Genomic DNA, 20,545 nt, shown 5'->3' on the forward strand with positions numbered 1-20,545 from the left:
ACTCCAGAACTACAGGCCTTCCAGAGCAATCTAACAGCCCTTTAAACAAGATAGATCTACTTCAACAGTTACACCATACTAAGAAGTGGCCACGAAAGATTACGGTAAACGCAGTTTTTGATTTGCGAGCCCAGCAGAACTCCAGCCCGGTCGCCAAGGGCCCTGCGCATGCGCCACTTCTCCATTTTGTTGGTCACCCTCCTGGGCCTGGAAATTTCGTGAAGTCCGAAATCCCGAAGTTTCTAGATTTCTCAACAACTCTTAAGATCCCAGTTTCCCATCTTCCAGGAAGCAGAGGTTAGAGCGTAGGCTGGGCAGGAGGTGGCGGTGCCTCCCGGTGGGAAGCAGGGCCGCGGACGCTGCAGCAGGACCCCGAGATGGCAGGCGGCGGCATCTCGAGCAGGACAAGGGGCGGTTGGGCAACACTAGGGCCTCAGCTCTTATGTGGTGACGCCAGGCCCTATGCCTGGGTGAGCGGGGCATATGCGCATGCGTGCAGGTGCGCTCAGCCCTTGGGAGTGGGCGGGGCCACGTGAATTTGGAGCCCGGCAGGGCCCGTTTTGGTCTGCAACGGGGTGACTCAGGCATCCTCTAATTTGTCTTTGTCCTCAGTGGTTCTGATTTCTAGGGGGCCAGTATTCCAGGGGACAGTACATTCCAGGGGATGCAGACTTAGAGTTCTGGGTGAAGGTTCCAAATATGAATATTACCTTTAGTTTTAAATCCTCGATTCTAGGGAACAGATCAGCTCCTGTGAATTTAAAGAGCTGGAACACCAGGAATAGAAATCTCATCCAGAAGAGAACCCTTGCTGCATTTGATCTCTCTCCACAGTTTCGGGATGAAGACAGTCCCAGAAGGGTAGATCCCAGAACTGCAGGGTACAGCAATTTTTTTTTTGCCTTGAAAAATTTTTTTGTTTTAAATTTAAGTATAGTTGATTTAGAATGTTGTGTTAATTTCTGCTCTATAGCAAAGTGATTCAATTATACATATGTGTACATTCTTTTTTATATTCCCCCCCATTATGGTTTAACACAGGATGTTGAATATAGCTCCCTGTGCTATACAGTAGGACCTTGTTGTTTATCCATTATATATATAATAATTTGCATCTGCTAAGCCCAAACTCCCAGTCCATCCCTCCCCTAACCGTTTCCCCCTTAGCAACCTCAAGTCTGTTCTCTGTGTCTGTGAATCTGTTTCTGTTTCATAGATAAAGTTCATTGGCGTCATATTTTAGATTCCACGTATAAGAGCTATCATATGGTATTTGTCTCTTTATGACTACTTCATTTAGTATGATAATCTCTAGGTCCATCCATGTTGCTGCAAATGGCATTATTTCATTCTTTTTTACATATGAGTAGTATTCCATTGTATATATGTACCACATCTTCTTTATCCATTCATCTGTCAATGGACATTTAGGTTGTTTCCAGTGTCTTGGTTGTTGTGAATAGTGCTACTAGGAATATAGGGGCACATGTATCTTTTCAGCAATTCTTCATCTTGCTGAGTAAGGTGTTGTCACCACATCCACTACATCAAAGACTGGGACAGTGACTATTTGGGGGCAAATTTTAGAAACCAGAAGTGAGCTAGTCCCTGGATGGCAAAGGGCAGGTTGCAAAGGAAATGTCATTTCCCTGGGGAATTAAAACAGCATGGTCTGAAGAAAGGTCATTAGTCACAGTTAAGGAAGTTCTACTTACAGCCTTCCCTAAAAAGTCTCAGCTTTCTTGGTTTACTCTCATTATTTCCAGATTCTGAACTGAATTTACACCGTGTCCATCAGCACATGTGGCATTTAAGAATATGCTTAAAAGATTCTTATGAGAAACTGTGTACAGATTTGGAAAATAGTTTAAAAATAGACATTACCTCAAAGCACTTCACTTTTTTTTGAGAGCTTTCTGTGGATTATTTCCCTCAGTGTATAAACAATATTAGTGAGAACCTGCTAAAACAATACAGCATGAGTATTTTTCTGGTTTCAGTGGTGGGTAGGGGGTAAGACCAGGAAGAGTTGCTGAGTAAATATCCTGGGCCTTTTGTGGCAAGGGAGGCTCTCTATCAGCTTGTCTCGATATGGGACTGAATGGGAAGGGAAGATGTGGGGTTAGAAAGCTGTCAGTGCCAAACAACAAAAATGGAGCCACGCTCTTTATTACGGTTTACCCCTGACGTTTGGGAAATGTGCTATGTTTTATTTCATTGATTTTGAAGTTAAGTAAGCTGTTATCACATTCTATGAGGCCTGCAGCTTGAAGCTGGTAAGAGACTTGCAGGTTCTATGGAATGCCTTGTTTAAGAGCTCAGTGTTGTGCATTTTAAGAAGTGAAATGAGTGCTTTGGTTACTATCAATAATGTCTAGAACTTCAAAGGGGATAAGAAGTGTCTTGGTGAGGCCTTGTATTGTGGTTTTAATATGTAAAGAGACATGCATGACCTTTATATTTTGGGTATCTGTGAGGCAAGAGGTTCTCAGAGTTATTTACCTCAAAGAGGGCCAACTTTGGATAAGGAATTGCTATTGCTGTCATTGAAAAGAGGATTTGGCCTAAAAGTCTGTAAGAATGTGCAGATGGGGCTGATTGTTGGTCAAAGCATCCAATGTTAAGATGACAGGCTGAATTTGCGATAAGTTGTAGTCAACTACAAAGTTAGAGAGCACAGTCTCCACATAAGACTACCCTCACTTCTGAACCATCTGCAAGTTCTGAGGATTCCCCAAGTCACTCCCAGGTTTGATAATTCACTCACTGAAAGCTGTTAAATTTGTGATTATGTTTTATTACAGGGAAAGGATATAGATTAAGATCAGCCAAAGAGACACATAAGGCACAGTTCAGGAGGATTCCAACTGTGAAGCTTCCTTTTCTTCTTCATGTGTAAGCAGGACACATTATTCTCCAGTTATTGATGTGTGACAATACGTGTAGAGTATTGTCATCCAGGAAAGCTCATCCAAGCCGCATTGTTCAGTGTTTTTATTGGGGATCCATTATGTAGGCATGATTGATTGATTACCCTCGTGGTTGAACATGGTCTCTGGGTTGACTGACACTGTATGACCCCAAATCCCCACCCTAAGGCACATTGTTTGTCTTTCTGTCATGTCCAGCCCCACCCTAAGACTGTACATGTATGGCCAGACCCCACCCTAAATCACATTGTTGAGATTATCCCATAAAACCTAAGGCTCCTAGGCAAACAAAGACACTACAATCAGGTATAATATTCCAAGAGCCCAGAGATTACCTCCAGGAAGCCAGGACAAAGGCCAGACCTTCTCTTTGGGGAAGGCCACATTATTACTGCACAAAAGTTCAGCCAGTTGTGCTGACCCATCCTTGAGTCTCATCCTTGATCAAGGACATCCTGGTTAAGGGATAAAGCAGTAGCTCTCCAGCACATTCCATCATTTTTGATGGTGGCACTGCCACCTGTAAAATATATAAATTCCATTGCTGTTCAGTCAGTTGATCTCAAGCAGCTCCCCAAGTAGCCATGAAGTCTGCAGAGGGTTCACCTTCCCTTGGATTCTGACAAGGGACTCAGAACAGGAGACCTCACCTCCTCCATGAGATCATGCTTGCAATTTGTGCATGATGGCAGCACTGTTAAGGTACAGCATGCATAGCCAGGTAAAGATGTGTCCCTTCAAAGGTAAAGGCAAATGGTGGCTGAGAGGCTGTTAAAATAGGCACTGAACAGAATATGTTGACCAAATCTGTGACTGCAAAAGTGTTTACCTGTTGCTCACTGGGTGAAGTCAGTAATTTCAGTAATACTGGGTGTGAGGGTCTTAATGGGTGGGACCGTGGCATTAAGAAACAGAAATCCACCATGAGGCACCATTTATTCTTTCTAGGTTTAAGAACAAGCCGAATTGGGTTGGTAGATGGAGAAGCAGTGGGGATGATCACTCCTCTTTTAGGTAGGTCTTATTTAATGGATTTCAATCCTTAAAAGCCCTGTGTTTTTTTGCCATTTTTTCTTTATTTTTATTTTTTTTTGGCTGCACTGGGTCTTCATTGCTGCATGAGATTTCTCTAGTTGCAGCAAAAAGGGTCTACTCTTCATTGCGGAGCACAGGCTCTAGGGCGCATGGGCTTCAGTAGTTGTAAAAGCCCTGTTTTAATGTATAATCATCTGTATTAACCACTTTAACTAGAGAGGAAGCTCTATGAGATCCTGGTTTGTCAAGCTCAATGTAAGTGCCAAAGATTTAATTTAATTTTAACTTATTACTTGTTGGGTCAGGTTGAGTCAGAGTGTCATGCCCACTATGGGATATTTTAGAGCAATGGGCACCTGTAACAATGGGGAATTTAAGCAAGACAGTAGTTCTGAGGGTTAAGGTAAGGTGTCTTCTATTTTATGATTGGTAATTCTCCTAAAGAGAATAGGGGCTACTTTGGTACAGGGTACCCTGTTTAAAATTTAGCAAGTAGAACTGTTAACTACAGCTTCAGGATTGATTAAGGCCATGAAAGTTTGCCAATTGGTGCATCTCAGCAGATGTAAAAGTTAATTTAACTTATGTTGTAGAGGTGCAAAAGCCAGTCAACACCCTTTTTATTATTCTGCTGAATAAATTTTTTCTTTAGTAAATTTTAGGTTTTGATTTGGATCAAATTGTGAGACCCATTTCATCTTTTTCTTTCTTCCCTCATGTCCAGCTTTGTTGCTTTTGTTGTCATTGCTGGGTATACCTTGCGGGTCCTTTCTATCCTTCTCGTAAGTATAAATTTCTTCCTCCAAAAAGTCTCAAAGCAGAATTTTCAGGGTTAAGGGCTTCCTGCATGGCATTTGTAGGGGTCTAGTGAGCCATCTGCTTTTAGGAGCGACTTTCAGGAGTGACATGGTAATTGCTGTTACTCCACATGACTGACCACAAAAGGCCCATATATTGCACAGGATAGTAGTCTTTCTCCTGAGCGCTCTATACAATGCACACCAGTGCCTGGTTGACATACAGCCAATGGCCGCAAGGTTAAGTCCAGGATCCTAGTGTCTGTTATGGTTCATGCTGGAGTAGAGACACACAATTCAATTTTAGGCACACATGTAGGTCTGGGCCAAAACACATGATCCAAACACATGACCCAAAGAAGGACCCTAGTTCCACACTCCTGTCCCTCAACACCAGTTATACACAATTCAAACTGAGTGCAGTTTCCAGCTTTGGTCAGTAAAATCTATGGTGGAGGCAGAGGCTCAGGATGGACCCAGCAAGTGCAGCATAAAACAACAGAGCTCAAAACACATTCTTCCCATCGGTAACAAAACCTGTTAGCTAGCCAAAAACCAGAGAAGAAAGACCCCTAGATCGTGGTGCTCATTGTCTAGATTATTCTGCTGCCAGGTTATAAGTGGCCCCACAGAGTGCAGATTAAAATCACTCAACCCCAAATTTGGTTTGGATGTCAAGACACATGTGCACCAAGAGGGTGTAAAAAAGATTTTTTTAGTCACATCATGTGACTTTCTGGGAAGAGCAGGGTAGCCCCCAAGCTGATCCAGAACTTGCTTGAATGCCTTGAGAGAGAGTGGGAAGGAGTGGCCTAGTTTTTATTGCAGTTAGGGGCTAGGGTTGGGAAAGAGAACACACATGTGGGCCAGAGGATACATGCGTTTCCTTGTCATTTGGCCTGGATGTGGGGCAGAAGGGAAAGGCAGAAGTGGGCTTGAAGCCTACAGCAGTCAGAATTTAAAATGGAGTCAAACTCTACTGCAGAGCTGTTATATCACCTTTTGTTTATTCATTACCCAGGTGATGGGCATTTGGGTTGTTTCTACTTTTTGGCTATAATGAATAACGCTGCTCTGAAAGACTGTATACAGCTTCTTAAAAGGAAACCGACACTAGACTTGAAAATCCCCCAGCAGACAAAACCAGTTAGGCCACATAAGCAAAACTTAACATAGGTTATTTCTTGAAATGCCTCTGATAATCATAAACCAAACAAGTCATCTTCCTAAAATGGTGTTAGATAGTCACTTTTAACTAATCTCCTGCTGTCTGGAAAACAGCATTGTAATAAGTAATCATTGTAAAGGTTAGATACCTTCTCATTCTCACTTTGTAAACCATTCTGTAAGGACATGCCTCTGAGCTTCCTGACATGTTCAGTTTGAAGTCTCCCTGGTTCACAGTCTGTTCTTCTGTATGCACAATAAATTCTTAAAATTTTAACTTGATCTGGTTTTATATTTGGCAGACTCTGTGTGGATATATGTTTTCCTTTCACTTGGGTTGATTCTATGATCCTTTCTAGGATTCTGCATTGCATGTAGTAGTCATGTCTGCTTAGGCTGCTCTTGGCTGTGATTATATTCAAAACTCATCACTTTCTAATTAAGTTCCTTCATTTTACTCATATCTGTGCTCTTGAGGCTATTTATTTATCTACTTTATCAATATGGTGGAAATAGTATTGAACATCTCTTCCCAACTCTCTTCAATGACATCATGTTAGTAATTTGAAATTGATCATAACAGGAGTATTTATTTATTTATTTTTATGACAGGGATATTTATGCCTCAGAAATTGGCAACCACAACTCATGGCTTTTTTTTGAGAGCCTGTTATTAAATATTGTATTCTGTTGATTCTACATTCCTTCTCTTTTAAGGAACCAAGAGAACATTGTCTCATAGGAAGGCATTTTACCCAGTAGCGTGCAGATTTTATAGGAAGGTAAATCAAGGAGCTATGGGGGAGGTCAGATCTCTTATGACTCATTTCTCTTTCCTTGTGTCTCAGTTATATCTTCACAGGTCTCTACATTTTTTAAAGAAAGCAGAAAATGAACAAATCCCAGGTGAGTTTTTATAAATGTAGAAACAAATAAATGTCAGCTTAGCAGGAAATAAGCAGATTAGTAGCAGGGCAAAGGTATTGTATCACTGACCTTCAAGTCCTTAATGTTTAAGTTATAGATCCTAAGCTGTCCATTTGTCTCTGATAGCAATAGCAGACATTATTTCAGGAAGTGCATTGAAAATAAGGATGAACCAAACTGATTCTTCATGGGACATGAAGACTTGCCTGACACTGGAGTCTGAGAACAGCCTTTTTGTTATTGGTCATCAAAATGTTGATTTTGGAAAAAAAAAATGTTGATCTTGGGACTTCCCTAGTGGCACAGTGGTTGAGAATCCACCTGCCAACTCAGGGGACACGGGTTCGATCCCTAGTCCGGGAAGATCCCACATGCTGTGGAGCAACTAAGCCCGTGAACCACAACTGCTGAGCCTGCGCATCACAACTACTGAAGCCCAAGCACCCTAGAGCCTGTGCGTCACAACTACTGAGCCCACGCACCGCAACTACTGAAGCCCTCATGCTCTAGGGCCTGCATGCTGCAACTACTGAGCCTGCGTGCTGCAACTACTGAAGCCCATGCGCCTAGAGCCCATGCTCTGCGACAAGAGAAGGCCCCACTCGCTGCAACTAGAGAAAGCCCACGCACAGCAACAGACCCAACACAGCCAAAAGTAATACATTTTTTTTTTAAGTTGAACTTGTGAGCAATATTCTAATAACAATCTTGAAATAAATGAAGGCTGTTGCCACTTATGAAAGAGGGCATGGTAGAAACAGAGGGCATATTGCCAAAGCATAATGGTATAAATTATCAAGAGACCATAATACCAGAGTCTAAACAGATAGCTGTTCTGTGGTCCAGCTTAAATCTGTGATAAAACCTAGTATTTTGAGGAGTAATTAAATGGGCAGTCCAAAATAATTTACTGTAACTTCTTCATAAGAAGTTTTTTGGGTTTTGTTTGGGTTTTCATATGCTGGTTTTCAGCAGAAATTTCAAATTTTGTTTTCTGGAAAATATTTCTGCACATCAGGTTTCCATTGCATGCAAGTTTGGTTCTTTCCCAACACCTGCCTGAATTTGTTCTGGTGAAGGTCACCAATGAGTTTGATCTTATTGACTGCCAACATTTCATCTTTTCCAATAAAGCATTTAATATTTTGTGTCCATCTAAGCACTACTTTAGATGCATCCCATAAATTTGTAGTTCTGTTTTCATTTTTGCTCTATGTAAAGTATTCTCCATTTTTTCTTGAAACTTCTGTTCAACTCATGGGTTATGTAGAAGTATGTTGTTTGATTTCTAAGTAGCTGTAGATTTCCACAGACCTCCCTATTATTGATTTCTTGTTTGGCTAGAGCCCATAATGTATATGATTTCTTTTCTTGTAAATTTGTTGAGATTTGTTTTATGGCCCAGAATACATTCTATTTTGGTGAATATCCTGTGTACATTTAAAAAGAAAGTGTATTCTAAAGTTGTGGGGTGGAATGTTCTATAAATGTCACTTAGGTTTAGTTCAGTGATAATGTTGTCTGGGCATTCTATATTTCTCCAATTTTATTTTTACTTCTATCAATTACTTAGATAAATATTGAAGCCTCCAACTGTATTATTTTTTTGTCTATTTTTCCTTTCAGTCCTATCAGTTTTTACCTCCTATTTTGAAACTCTTTTTTTAGGTGCATACACATTTACTTTTGCCTAGGAGAATTGACCCTTTGTCATTATGTAATGTGCCTTTTTATTTTTTACAATATCCCAACTTATGCAGTCTATTTTGTCTGATATTAATGTAGCTGCTTCAGCTTTCTTTGGATTTTTATTTATATGGTATTTCTTTCTTTATCCTTTTACTTTTAATTTTTCATGTTTTTAAGTTAAGGTACACTTCTTATAGCCAATCCTGTTTTTTTTTACCTAATCCAACAATCTGGTTTGATTAGAGCATTCACATTTAATTTGATTATCGGTATGGTGAATTGAGATCTTCCCCTTCCTAGCTATTTTCTAGTTGTTCTATTCTTTGTTTCTCTTTGTCTTTTTCTTCTCTTGGATTAGTTGCATATATTTTATTACTCCATTTTATCTTTCCCATTGACTTAATATTTCTACCTCTTAAGTTTTTAAATAGTTGCCCTAGGGTTTATAATATACATTTTTAGTTAATCAGAGTCTCCTTTCAAATATTAAACTACTTGATGTTTAATATAATGGCCTTACAACAGTATATTCCCAATTCTTCCCTCCTGTCCTTTGTGCTATTATTAGATCATACATTTTACTTTAACATATGCTATATACATACAATACAATGCTACTCTATTTGCTTTAGATAGTCAATTGTCCTTAAGAGCAAGGATCACAGTCTACAGCCCATAGGTAAAATTCAGCTCACTACCTGCTTTTGTAAATAAGTTTCTTGGGAACAGACACACACATTCTTTTATGTCTTATCTGTGACTACTTTCACACTACAGTGATAGAGTTGAACAATTGCAATATTTAATATATGACCCACAAAACCTAAAATATTTACTGTCTAGCTCTTTAAAGAAAAAATTTTCTAACCTCTGCTTTACAGCAATTAAAAATCAGGGCAGGAAGGATTAATTTAACTTCCCTTTATTTATTCCATTTCTATCACTCTTTTTTTTTGTGTGTGTAGATCCAAGTTTCACTCTGATTTCATATTCCTTTCACATTTCTTAGAGAGTAGTTCTGCTGTTGAAGAATTCTTTAAATTTTTGTTTTTCTGGGAAAGTTTTTTCAATCATTTTTGAAGTTATTTTTCTTTTTCTTTTTTTTTTTTTGCTGTATGCGGGCCTCTCACTGTTGTGACCTCTCCCATTACAGAGCATAGGCTCCGGATGCGCAGGCTCAGCGGCCATGGCTCACAGGCCCAGCCACTCCATGGCACGTGGGATCCTCCCGGACCGGGGCGCAAACCCATGTCCCCTGCATCGGCAGGCGGACACTCAAGCACTGTGCCACCAGGGAAGCACTATTTTTTTCTTTCTTTTTTTTTTTCTTTGGTGTTTTTGATAAATGTAGAATATTTGGTTGACAGTTATTTTCTTTGAGCACTTTAGGAATTTCACGCCATTGTATTCTAGTTTGCATGGCTTCTGGTGCAAAGCCTCCTTTAATTGTTATCTTTATTCCTCTTTTGTAGTATTTCTTTGTTTACTGCCTACTGTCAAGATTTTCTCTCTCTCTCTTTTAAGTGATTTTAATATGTTGTGCTTAACTGCTTTTAGGGGGACTTTATGCTGCTTGGTATTCTTGAGATTCTTGGATCTTTGGTTTGTTTTCTGTCATTAATTGGTATAAATTTTTAAAATAAATTTATTTATTTATTTTTGGCTGTGTTGGGTCTTCGTTGTGGTGTGCAGGCTTCTCATTTTGGTGGCTTCTCTTGTTGCGGAGCACGGGCTCTAAGTGCATGGGCTTCAGTAGTTGTGGCACGTGGACTCAGTAGTTGTGGCTCACAGGCTCTAGAGTGTAGGCTCAGTAGTTGTGGTGCATGGGCTTAGTTGCTTCACGGCATGTGGGATCTTCCCAGACCAGAGCTTGAACCCATGTCCCCTGCATTGACAGGTGGCTTCTTAACCACTGAGCCACCAGGGAAGCCCTAATTGGGATAAATTTTAAGCCACCGTTTCTTAAAATATTTCTTCTATCTCATTCTTTCTTTTTTTTCTGATCCCAATTATGGATACGTCAGAAAATTTGATTGTATTTCACGGCTTTTCCGTGTTCTGTATTCTCTCACCCTCTTCACTTTTTCTTCTCTTTGAGTTTCAGTTTGGGTAGTTTCTATTGACCTGTCCTCAAGTTCATTTATTCTTTCCTTGATTGTTAACTGCTGCTGAGCCTATTGAAGACATTCTTCATGTCTGTGTTTTTCTGTTACTATGTTTTCATATCTAGCATTTCTATTTCCAGCATTTCTCTCTGCTGAAATTACCCATCTGATTTTGCATGTCATCCACCATTTTTGTTAGAGTCTTTAATGTATTAGTTATAATTAAAATTCTTTCAGATGGTTTCAAAATCCATGTCATATCTGAATCTAGTTCTGATGATTACTTTGTGTCTTGTTGGTTTCTTCCCTTTTCATATAACTCATAATTTTTGGTTGAAACCCACATATCTTGTGTTGGACTCTAGACCAAGGTAAATAGATTTTATTCCTGGAAATGGGCATGACTTTCCTGGTAGGCTTTTAGTCCAGGGCTTTGAGTTAATCTAGTTCGCTGTTGGCAGGAGTTGAGATTTGTTGTTTGTGTTACTACCCTCAGTGCACCACAGGCTTCAAATTTCTGTAGAGATACTTTGTGTTGTAGAGATACGTTGTGTTTTAGGATAGGGTTCGTTTACCAAAAGTTACATCTGTTCCTTTCTGAGTTTTTAGGTTTTCTCTTTGTGCCTCAGAGAGAGTCTTTCTGCATGCTTTTTATTTATCTCTAGTCCATCTGTCAGCAGTACTCTATAGGTACTTGTAATTCCAAGCTTGTTAGCTTCATTGTGGGAAGCAGTGGGCAGAGTGTACCTTATTCCAATACAGTCTCAGTCTCGGGGATGCTCTAAGTCCCTAGGTCTTTGGGACGTGGCCTGCTTGGTTTTCTTGCCCCTTCCCCAGCTGTAGTTGTAAGCTCAGTGCATAATCCTTCCCTTCTCCCAGGAATACAGTAAGTGCCCAGTGGGGTTTGTGGAGAAAAGTCCTTTAAGAAGGTGCAAGCTCCCTCAGTGTCTGTGGCCCACAGGGGTTTCACACTATTGTGCCAGCCCATACCCAGTCTTCATCAATTAATATGTCACCTATTCTGGTGGGATTCTTTCCTGTGGTCCAACTCAGGTAGGCAAGAACATACATTTACCCTCTCCCTGCAGGTACTGTCTGTTCCGAGTTTTGGGGCACTTTGAGTGCTTTGAGAACATTGGCTCTCTGATAAATTAGAAGGAAGTTGTGAATTTGAAGTTACTAGGCCCATTTCATTGTAGGAAAGAGAGTGATTCTTTTTCTTGCTTTCTATATCCTGCGGCAGAAGCTAAAGTCAACCCATGAGTTTTTAATGCCTCCAATATTTTGTTTGTGCTATGTTGCCTCATAAAGAACATCCATCCAGCATGTTGAAGGCCTTAAAGCTTTTCCTCTCCAGTTAAACACAAGCTATTGACAAAAAAATAGAGTTAACTTTTCTTTCCTGACCCCAGTATACTTTTTACATATTCTAATGTATACTAGTAACACCTTATTTTTGGAGTTTTTGAGTGTATTGTGTTTGTGTAGTGTTTAACTTTTTGGAGAACAAGAATGTTTTATTCTTCTTACTATTCACAACAGGCAGTACATTTCAAGGCATAGTGCATTAATAGATTAAAATAGAAGTAGGATTTAAACAAATTATTTCCCTTTTATAAAATCTAGTATGAAATAATGTACATATCATAACATATAAACTCTCACCAGTGAACCTGGTAAGAATTAGTTTCCATACATCTTTTCTGTGCCACCCCAATTTTGACCACTTCAGACTGAGCAGAAATCTACTGTTCCAGGGGTCAGTGTCATTCAGGGATGTGACTGTGGGCTTCACCCAGGAGGAGTGGCAGCACCTGGACCCTGCTTAGAGGACACTGTACAGGGACGTGATGCTGGAGAACTATCACAACCTTGTCTCAGTGGGTAAGCAAAGTTTCCATATCAAAGTGAGAATAGCACGCATTTTATTTCTTAGACACCAAAACTTTTGATCTTTTGTGGTTAATATTGTTGAGGCTCTTGATTCAGGAATCTGAGATTTTTCATTTCTTTTGAGTACCAGGAAGAACGTATTTTCACATCCCATGAACGGTTTAAATGAGCCCATCAAGGTGCTGCTCTAGAAACCCTACCTTCTCCCTCCTTCAGAGTTGCTATAGCCCACTCCGCATGGCCCAAATTCTGTCATTTTTCCTTCTACAGGGTATTCATTACCAAGCCAAAGGTAATTTTCAAGTTGGAGCAAGGAGAGGAGCCATAGATATTAGAGGAAGAATTTCTGTACCAGAGCTTCCCAGGTGGGTTAGTGAGTACCAGGCAAGATGAAGCCTTGGGAAATTATATTCTAGGTGGTTGGTTTAGGAATTCATCATTTAAAATGTTTTTTAAGACTCTCTTTCTAATGGCACCTCCTTTGGAAGTGTAGAAAGGATACCTGTATGATAAAATTGAAAGAGGGAAGGGTAATGGCTGAGAAGGAATGTAAGCTGATTTTCTGATTGTTAAAAGCTAGGGGTCCAAAGATATCATTTATGCAGACAAGTCAAGTAATACAGGCATTTGTATGTTTAATAGTACAAAGATAAAGACTAAGATAGGTAATAAAATATACTAAAATTTGGTTTGTGAAGAGAAGAGAGGAAACACTGCCTTCACTGTTACATGTCGTAGAGTATTACTCGATACTATCTAAACAAATAGGTAATTAATGGAATTACAAGTTCATACTGATAAGATTGACTACTATAACAATACTACAGCCTTCCTAATTGCAGGATTGTATTTTTGTTTGTACCTAAAAACAATGAAAAACACCTTTAATGTACCCAAAGAATATTCACAAACAATTGAAAGGATATCATGCTAAAAGAAAACCCTCATAAATCCTACAAAGCAGAAATATGACATCGCCTAGTCACAGTCTGATAAAACCAGAAACTGGTAACAAAATTGTCAAGACAAGTTATTTCTTTTATTTTTCCTTTTGTATTCTTGAGTATTTTTTCTTAGTAAACTTCTAATATTTCTCATATTCTAACTTTCTACTGACATCAAGAACCATATTTCTTCATACTTTTACTTTTTTCCATTTCCTGCTGTTAGTTGGTGAAGTTTTACTGTTGTTGGTGGTGGTGTTTTTGTGTTTGTTTCACCTTGAACATCTTTTTTTTCTCTGTAGCCTGACAAGATAAAACTGTGCTCCCCCTATTATTTATTTCATGATATTTAATTACTTGCCTGACATTGATTATCACATTATGGTCTGATTTGACTTCCTTAATTTTATTTTACTATCCCGTACTCATGCTAAACATCATTTGATCCCCTCTCCTCAAATGCCATCTAGGCATATGAGGTATTTTTCTATGTTATACCTTTCTTCATTGTTTGCTTTCCTTAACTAGATACTAAATAAATTAATAAATGAAAAGTGCTCAGAGCATTACTTAGTACATTATAAAAGGTTATTTTTACTGTTACTACATTGCATATCCTTAAAGTGTGGGTTAAGTTTGTCATCTTCCAAGAAACAGCTCCTGGTGTTCGGGCCCACATCTTCTCTTTCTTCTCTCAACACTCAGCGTGTTAGTGGGTCTTGTACACAAAACTAAAACTAAGCTAAAGTCATATAATCTGTTACCTAATAATATCTAGCTTTTTTCACACCTGGTTTATTATTTAACAAAGAAAATGGCCACTGGGTTACTCTTTCTTACTTTGGTTATATATATATAACCTGACATAGACATCCAATAAACACATGTTGATTGGAATTAGATAGAGGAAGAACTTCATATTCTGAAAACACCATGAGGGAATTCTTTCAGAGTACATGCTCAGGTCATATTGGGACCTAATTGCACATGCCTTGCGATGCCTTACCGTGAATCTTGGAATTTTTTTACTAATTGGAGTGATGAATCATAGATTTCCGATTTTATGTAGAATTCTGCTCAGCTCATTAAAGCCACCACCTTTCAAACAAAATGTGATGCCTTGCAATAATTCTGGTTCATCAAATATAAAATGGCATAGCATCTAAACGTTTGTGTTTGAAAAAGCTTTCCAGGTAATGATGATGCACATAGCATGTTGGGGCGTATTGATTTAAAATCACTCAAGTTCAAAGGAAATAAGAGAGCTAACAACAGCTGCTGTGCGCATTGGTGGTTGTTAGATCAGAGCAAACTATGGCCTGTAGACCTACCACATGTTTTTGTGAATAATTTTTTTTTTTTTTTTTTTTTTTTTGCAGGACAACCATGCTCATTTGTCTGTTTTTGCAGCACAACCATGCTCATATGGTCTTTGGCTGATTTCATGCTCTAATAGCAGAGTTAAATATTGTGACAGATGATGGCCTGTAAACCCTGAAATATGTACTATTTTGCCCTTTAAGGAAAAATTTACCATCCCCTGGTTATAAGAATGAGAATAAAATTGCATGAAGCACTTTAAATTCAGCATTTAATTAAGAAAAACTTGTCATATTTTTTCAAATCTAAGAGATCATAGTTTGTAACTAGACCATTATTTGATGAACGATTAAGGAAAAAATATTCTGTGCATTATACTGTGACCTGCTGATCACAGGTCTACGATCAATTGTAAGACACACCCTGGTTTTAGAATGTTCAATATATGTGTCTTACTGTAGATGAAGTACAGTATGTTACAAAGCAGTGCTATCTAAGGTTGTGTTAAAACAACAGGTCTAGACAGGAACTACTTTTAGATTTAGAGTAAATGTAACTTTTGAAAGTTTAGAAAGTAGGAAGATTTGAGAAGGCATTTGTGGAGATTTGGAGTAATAGTATCATTATGACATTTTTTTCTAGATACTAAATAGAGCCAAGGCTGAGTGAGAGAACACATTTTCAGCTTGTTGTGAAGAGTGGGTAGTTCAATGAGACAGAGAACTGACTAGACTGGGGCAGAGGTTATTGATTATGGAGCTGTAGAATGGTAGCTTGAAAATCTGATGGGCATTTAGTTGGTGTAAATATTGTTTGCTAGAATGATGACTTGTAATAGTTTTCTATGTGGTACTTGGTCAGTGGTTTTTCAGTTTGGGATAGACTTTGTTGCACTGGATAACAGATGTGAACAAGACTTTCTAAATGGTAAATAAACATGATTGTTACTCATTTTCTAGGACTGGATTGAAAAATATGTCCCTTAAATTCTAATAGTATGTAGAAGCCTGAAATGTAGAAATGTGAGATGTGAAATATAAAGCAAAATTAAGTGTTAGTATTGTGGCATGGGCAAGGTTTTAAGGAAAAGTAAGCGAAAGTAAATGTGATTATCATGGTAGTTTACCTGTCTAACAACTATGATAGATCGATATTAAGGTATCACAGCCAAAATAGAGCAATACGTTAGATCTAGACTGCCACAGGTGACTTAGTCTGCCATTGTTCTGTACTTTCTTTTGTACATTCCTGTGAATCATGGCTAGAAGGGAAATTAGAGTGCAAGCTAATAACTCTTCTCTCAAACATGAGGCAGTTGGTGCATTCAGAAATTTACTTTGCTGTTATGTGTAGAATGTAAATAAGGGAAGTTTAACTGGAGCATGAAAACTTGTCACAGTGTTATTAAAAACAATGTAGGGCTTCCCTGGTGGCGCAGTGGTTGAGAATCCGCCTGCCGATGCAGTGGACACGGGTTCGTGCCCTGGTCTGGGAAGATCCCACATACCACGGAGTGGCTGGGCCTGTGAGCCATGGCCGCTGAGCCTGTGCATCCAGAGCCTGCGCTCCGCAAAGGGAGAGGCTACAACAGTGAGAGGCCCACGTACCGGAAAAAAAAAAAAAATTAAAAAAAAACCCAAAACAACAACAATGTAGATTTGAGGGTATTAGACCTAGTATGTAGTCCATCTCTTTATTTTCCCCATTAACACCTTTATCTACTGGTTTTCCTTGTCACTGAAATTACTCTTCATTAGCTCAGTTGTACCCATCCCAGTCTCTGTGATTTTCCTCCTACCCAAAGCTACCACTTCTGTAAAATCTTTCATCCTCTATTTGCTGTTTCTTGAGTTTACATTTTCATTTCTACTTACTTTGAAAGTTCTGTTTGTAAAATTCTGAATAATTACATCTGCCTATTATTAGCTTTTCTCCCTTTTCTCCACATTTGTTTTCCCAAACAAACTAGATGGGGTAGAGTCACTTTGATCTTGAGAGACTCCTGAAACCAAAAGTCAAATATGTAGTACAACATTTGTATCTTAGTTCAATTCTATTAGAAATCTGTTCAAATTCTTATGGTATGTTCAATATTTTCATTTTAGAAGACTGCAAAACTCATGACCTAACAGAATCCAGGACAACCAGGACAAATATTTGCCACCAGTTGCATTCAACAGCAAAACATTGACTTCAGAGAAAGTTAATGTTTTAGGAAAATCATCTAATATGAGCACAAACTTTGTTTCTTCAAGAATAATGCCTTAAAAATATGACTTGTATGGAACGAGTTTGAAAAATACTTCAATTTCAATTAGTAGTAATATAAACTTTTCAAGAAAGAAGCCTGATGTGTTAAATATACATGAGAAATTACTTGTTATTAAGGAGGAAAAATCTCATACTCAAGGGGATTCTTATGAAAATAATCAGAATGAGAAAGCCCTTGATCGTAATACTGGTATTATTCAGCACCTAAATATCCAAACTTCAGAGAAGACGTTTAAATATAATGGTGGGAAAGCCTTAGAGAAAAAGATTGTGATAATCCCACATAGGCAAATTCATACAGGAGAGAAACTCTGTGAATATAATGGACATGAGGAAACTTTCTGTGAGAAGTCGTCTCTCTTGAAATGTCATGGAATCTACGTGGAAATGAAGCAACATGAAAGCAGTCAAATTGAAAATAATTGCAGCAGAATGTCACACTTCACTCAACTTCAGAAAAATCAGAGGAGAGAGGCTATTCAAATGTAATGAATGTGGGAAAACATGCAATCACAAGTCAAACCTCACAGTGCATCAGAGAACACATACAGGGGAGAAGCCCTATGAATGTACTAAATGTGGGAAGTCCTTCCACCAGAAGTCAACGCACATGGTCCATCAGAGAGTTCACACAGGAGAGAAACCCTACAAATGCAGTGAATGTGGGAAGTCCTTTTACCGAAAGTCATCCTTCACTCAACATGGGAGGACTCACACAGGGGAAAAACCCTATGAATGTAATGAGTGTGGGAAGAATTTCCATCAGAAGTCAGCTCTCATTCAACATCAGAGAACTCACACAGGAGAGAAACACTTTCAGTGTAATGAATGTGGTAAAACTTTCCATCAGAAGTCAGCCATTGATATTCATCAGACAGCTCACTCAGGAGAGAAACCCTTCCAGTGCAATGAATGTGGGAAGTCTTTTCATATGAAGTCAACTCTTACTAAACATCAGAGAACTCACACAGGGGAAAAACCCTATGAATGTAATGCATGTGGGAAGAATTTCCATCAGAGATCTACCCTCACTAATCATTTGAGAACTCACTCGGGGGAGAAACCTTATAAATGTGGAGAATGTGGGAAAACTTTCTGCCAGAAATCAACCCTTACTAATCATCAGGGAATTCACATAGGGCAGAAGCCCCATGTGGCACAAACTGGCTATGTTTTTCCGAATACTCATTTCCTTTTTTGTGTGGGTACACAACTAGTTTAAGATTTTCTAGCTTTCCCCTGATCCACATGGGGTTATGTGATGAAGCTCTGGATCAAAATGTGGGCATAAGTGATGTACGTTATTTCCAAGCCCGTGAAAGACCTCATTTGGAATCCTTCCTACTTCCCACTCTTTCTCTGTCAAAGATCATCCTCAGGACAGCTTGGGAGCAAGGCATTAGAGATTACAGATTCACAGGTTGGAAGAAACCAGGGTCTCTGAATGACTCCTTGAGCAGAGCCCTCCCTTCTCTACCATGACGCTTAAGTCTTTTCAGGATCAAGAAATAAACTTGCATTGTGTTGAGCCATCACATGTTCAGGTCTATTTGTTGTCATAGCTTATCTTAGCTATCCTGTATTTCATATACCCTGTGAATCTAATGATGGAGTGAGAAACACTGTATGTCAGAGAATTCAGTAAGAGAGAAACCCCTGTCAATATCCTGCATTTTAATAACCCTTCATCAGCAAGTCAAACATTTTGTAAATCAGATATTTACCATGGAAAAACCCCAAGATGAAATGGCTGTAGGAAGATTTTCACAAAGATACAGGTTTTACAGAACATCAGATAATTGAGAGTAGAATAAAACCTTATAATCTCAAAACATTTCAAAATTTGTATATCAGAGAATATGTGACAGGAGAAAATTGTCAGGTTTAGAAATGTTGGGGGCGGCTTCCCTGGTGGTACAGTGGTTAAGAATCCGCCTGCCAATGCAGGGGACGCGGGTTCGAGCCCTGGTCCGGGAAGATCCCACATGCCGCAGGGCAACTAAGCTCATGTGCCACAACTACTGAGCCTGAGCTGTAGAGCCCTCAAGCCACAACTACTGAAGCCTGCGCACCAGAGCCTGTGCTCCACAACAAGAGAAGCCACGACAATGAGAAGCCCGCGCACCGCAACGAAGAGTAGCCCCTGCTCACCTCAACTAGAGAAAGCCCGCGCACAGCAACAAAGACCCAAGACAAAAATAAATAAATTCATAAAAAAAAGTTGGGGGAATCTTCATCTGGAAATAATCTAATTCTAGAAGCAAGGTTTTGGATGCAGTACCAAATATCTTATTAGAAATATAACACAGTATGTTTACTTAGTCATGCTCACCATGTAATATGTAGCTTTAAAAAAGGCACAAATAAGTTGAAGCATCAGAGTAGCAGCTTTCAATGTGTATGTGAATAGCCTCTGAGCTATGTCAGGCTGATACGCATAAGTATGCTCTTTAACACCTATTTCATGTATGTTTGATTTTTGTTTTAGATCCCAAAATAATCACAGTGGAATGATGACGCTTACTAAATAACTTTATTTATATCAGGGTTTCCTACGCTAAATACTATTGTTGTTTCATCATATATTTACACCACAACATATATTTTAAAAGACACATTGAATGCATAAAATGCCACATGTCCTGTGTTCTCTACTCTTTGGTGACATATATAAATGGGTATAAACATTGTTACCAAACTGTCCTTTCAGTAAGTGACCCAAACAATGTTTAACAGAATCAAGGTTTACTTAAAGCATGCAACGAACCAGCACACAATTGTTTATAACACACGTTTGAGTTAATTTTCAAAAGTAGCCTGGAACATTAGTACTTATACTTTACAGATTTAAAACAGCACTTGTTGAAGAAGTTACCCCCATTTTATATTTTTTATAAGTCTAAGTGATATGCTTAAATAAATTTAGGTGTGAAGCCCAGATTTTATGTAAGCTAAGAACTATATGTGTTTGTATTTAGTGTGGTAGAATGCCACAGTTTTCTTCCTTGAATTATGTGACATGGCAGTTTTCTCAGACAAGCTGTTCTATTTCTGCCACTTATCATTTGTGTGACCTATGTAGTGATTTAATCTCTCTGTGCCTTAGTTTCCTCATTTGCAAAATGGAGATACTATTACCTACTTCACAGATACTGAATAGTTTGACTTGGAGTGTTCTGTTATAGCCAAAGGCATTTATGTTCAGAACTTGAACTTTAGAAATAAAATTGTCTATCATTCCATTGTTTGAAAGGAATTTCTATTTGTTAAGTTGATACAAGAAGATTCTTTCTAGAACTTTCCATTTTGTCACGTGTCTTCTCTTTAAAACATATGAAACAAATGAGTTTTAAGTTAAATTGAATGACCAATTGACCCCCTTCTGTTACTGCTTGATTAAATATGGTGCAAAGTAAAGACCCAACTTTGTTTTTTTCCAGATGAATATCCAGTTGATCTCTCACCAT

At 38.7% G+C, this 20,545-nt stretch overlaps 1 protein-coding gene and 1 pseudogene across 1 annotated transcript; both read left to right on the forward strand.

The window, feature by feature from the left end:
* The first annotated feature begins 377 nt into the window (after positions 1-377).
* Positions 378-13,794, forward strand: LOC131750349 (zinc finger protein 37A-like; annotated as a pseudogene).
* A 3,671-nt stretch (positions 13,795-17,465) lies between these two features.
* Positions 17,466-18,300, forward strand: LOC131751379 (zinc finger protein 157-like). Its single transcript, XM_059055097.2, is given in 2 exon segments — positions 17,466-17,539; positions 17,541-18,300. Coding segments are annotated over 2 exon segments (834 nt in total).
* The last annotated feature ends 2,245 nt before the right edge of the window (positions 18,301-20,545 follow it).

Source organism: Kogia breviceps, chromosome 2 (assembly GCF_026419965.1).
Source record: "Kogia breviceps isolate mKogBre1 chromosome 2, mKogBre1 haplotype 1, whole genome shotgun sequence".
In the NCBI taxonomy this organism is placed as follows: domain Eukaryota; kingdom Metazoa; phylum Chordata; class Mammalia; order Artiodactyla; family Physeteridae; genus Kogia; species Kogia breviceps.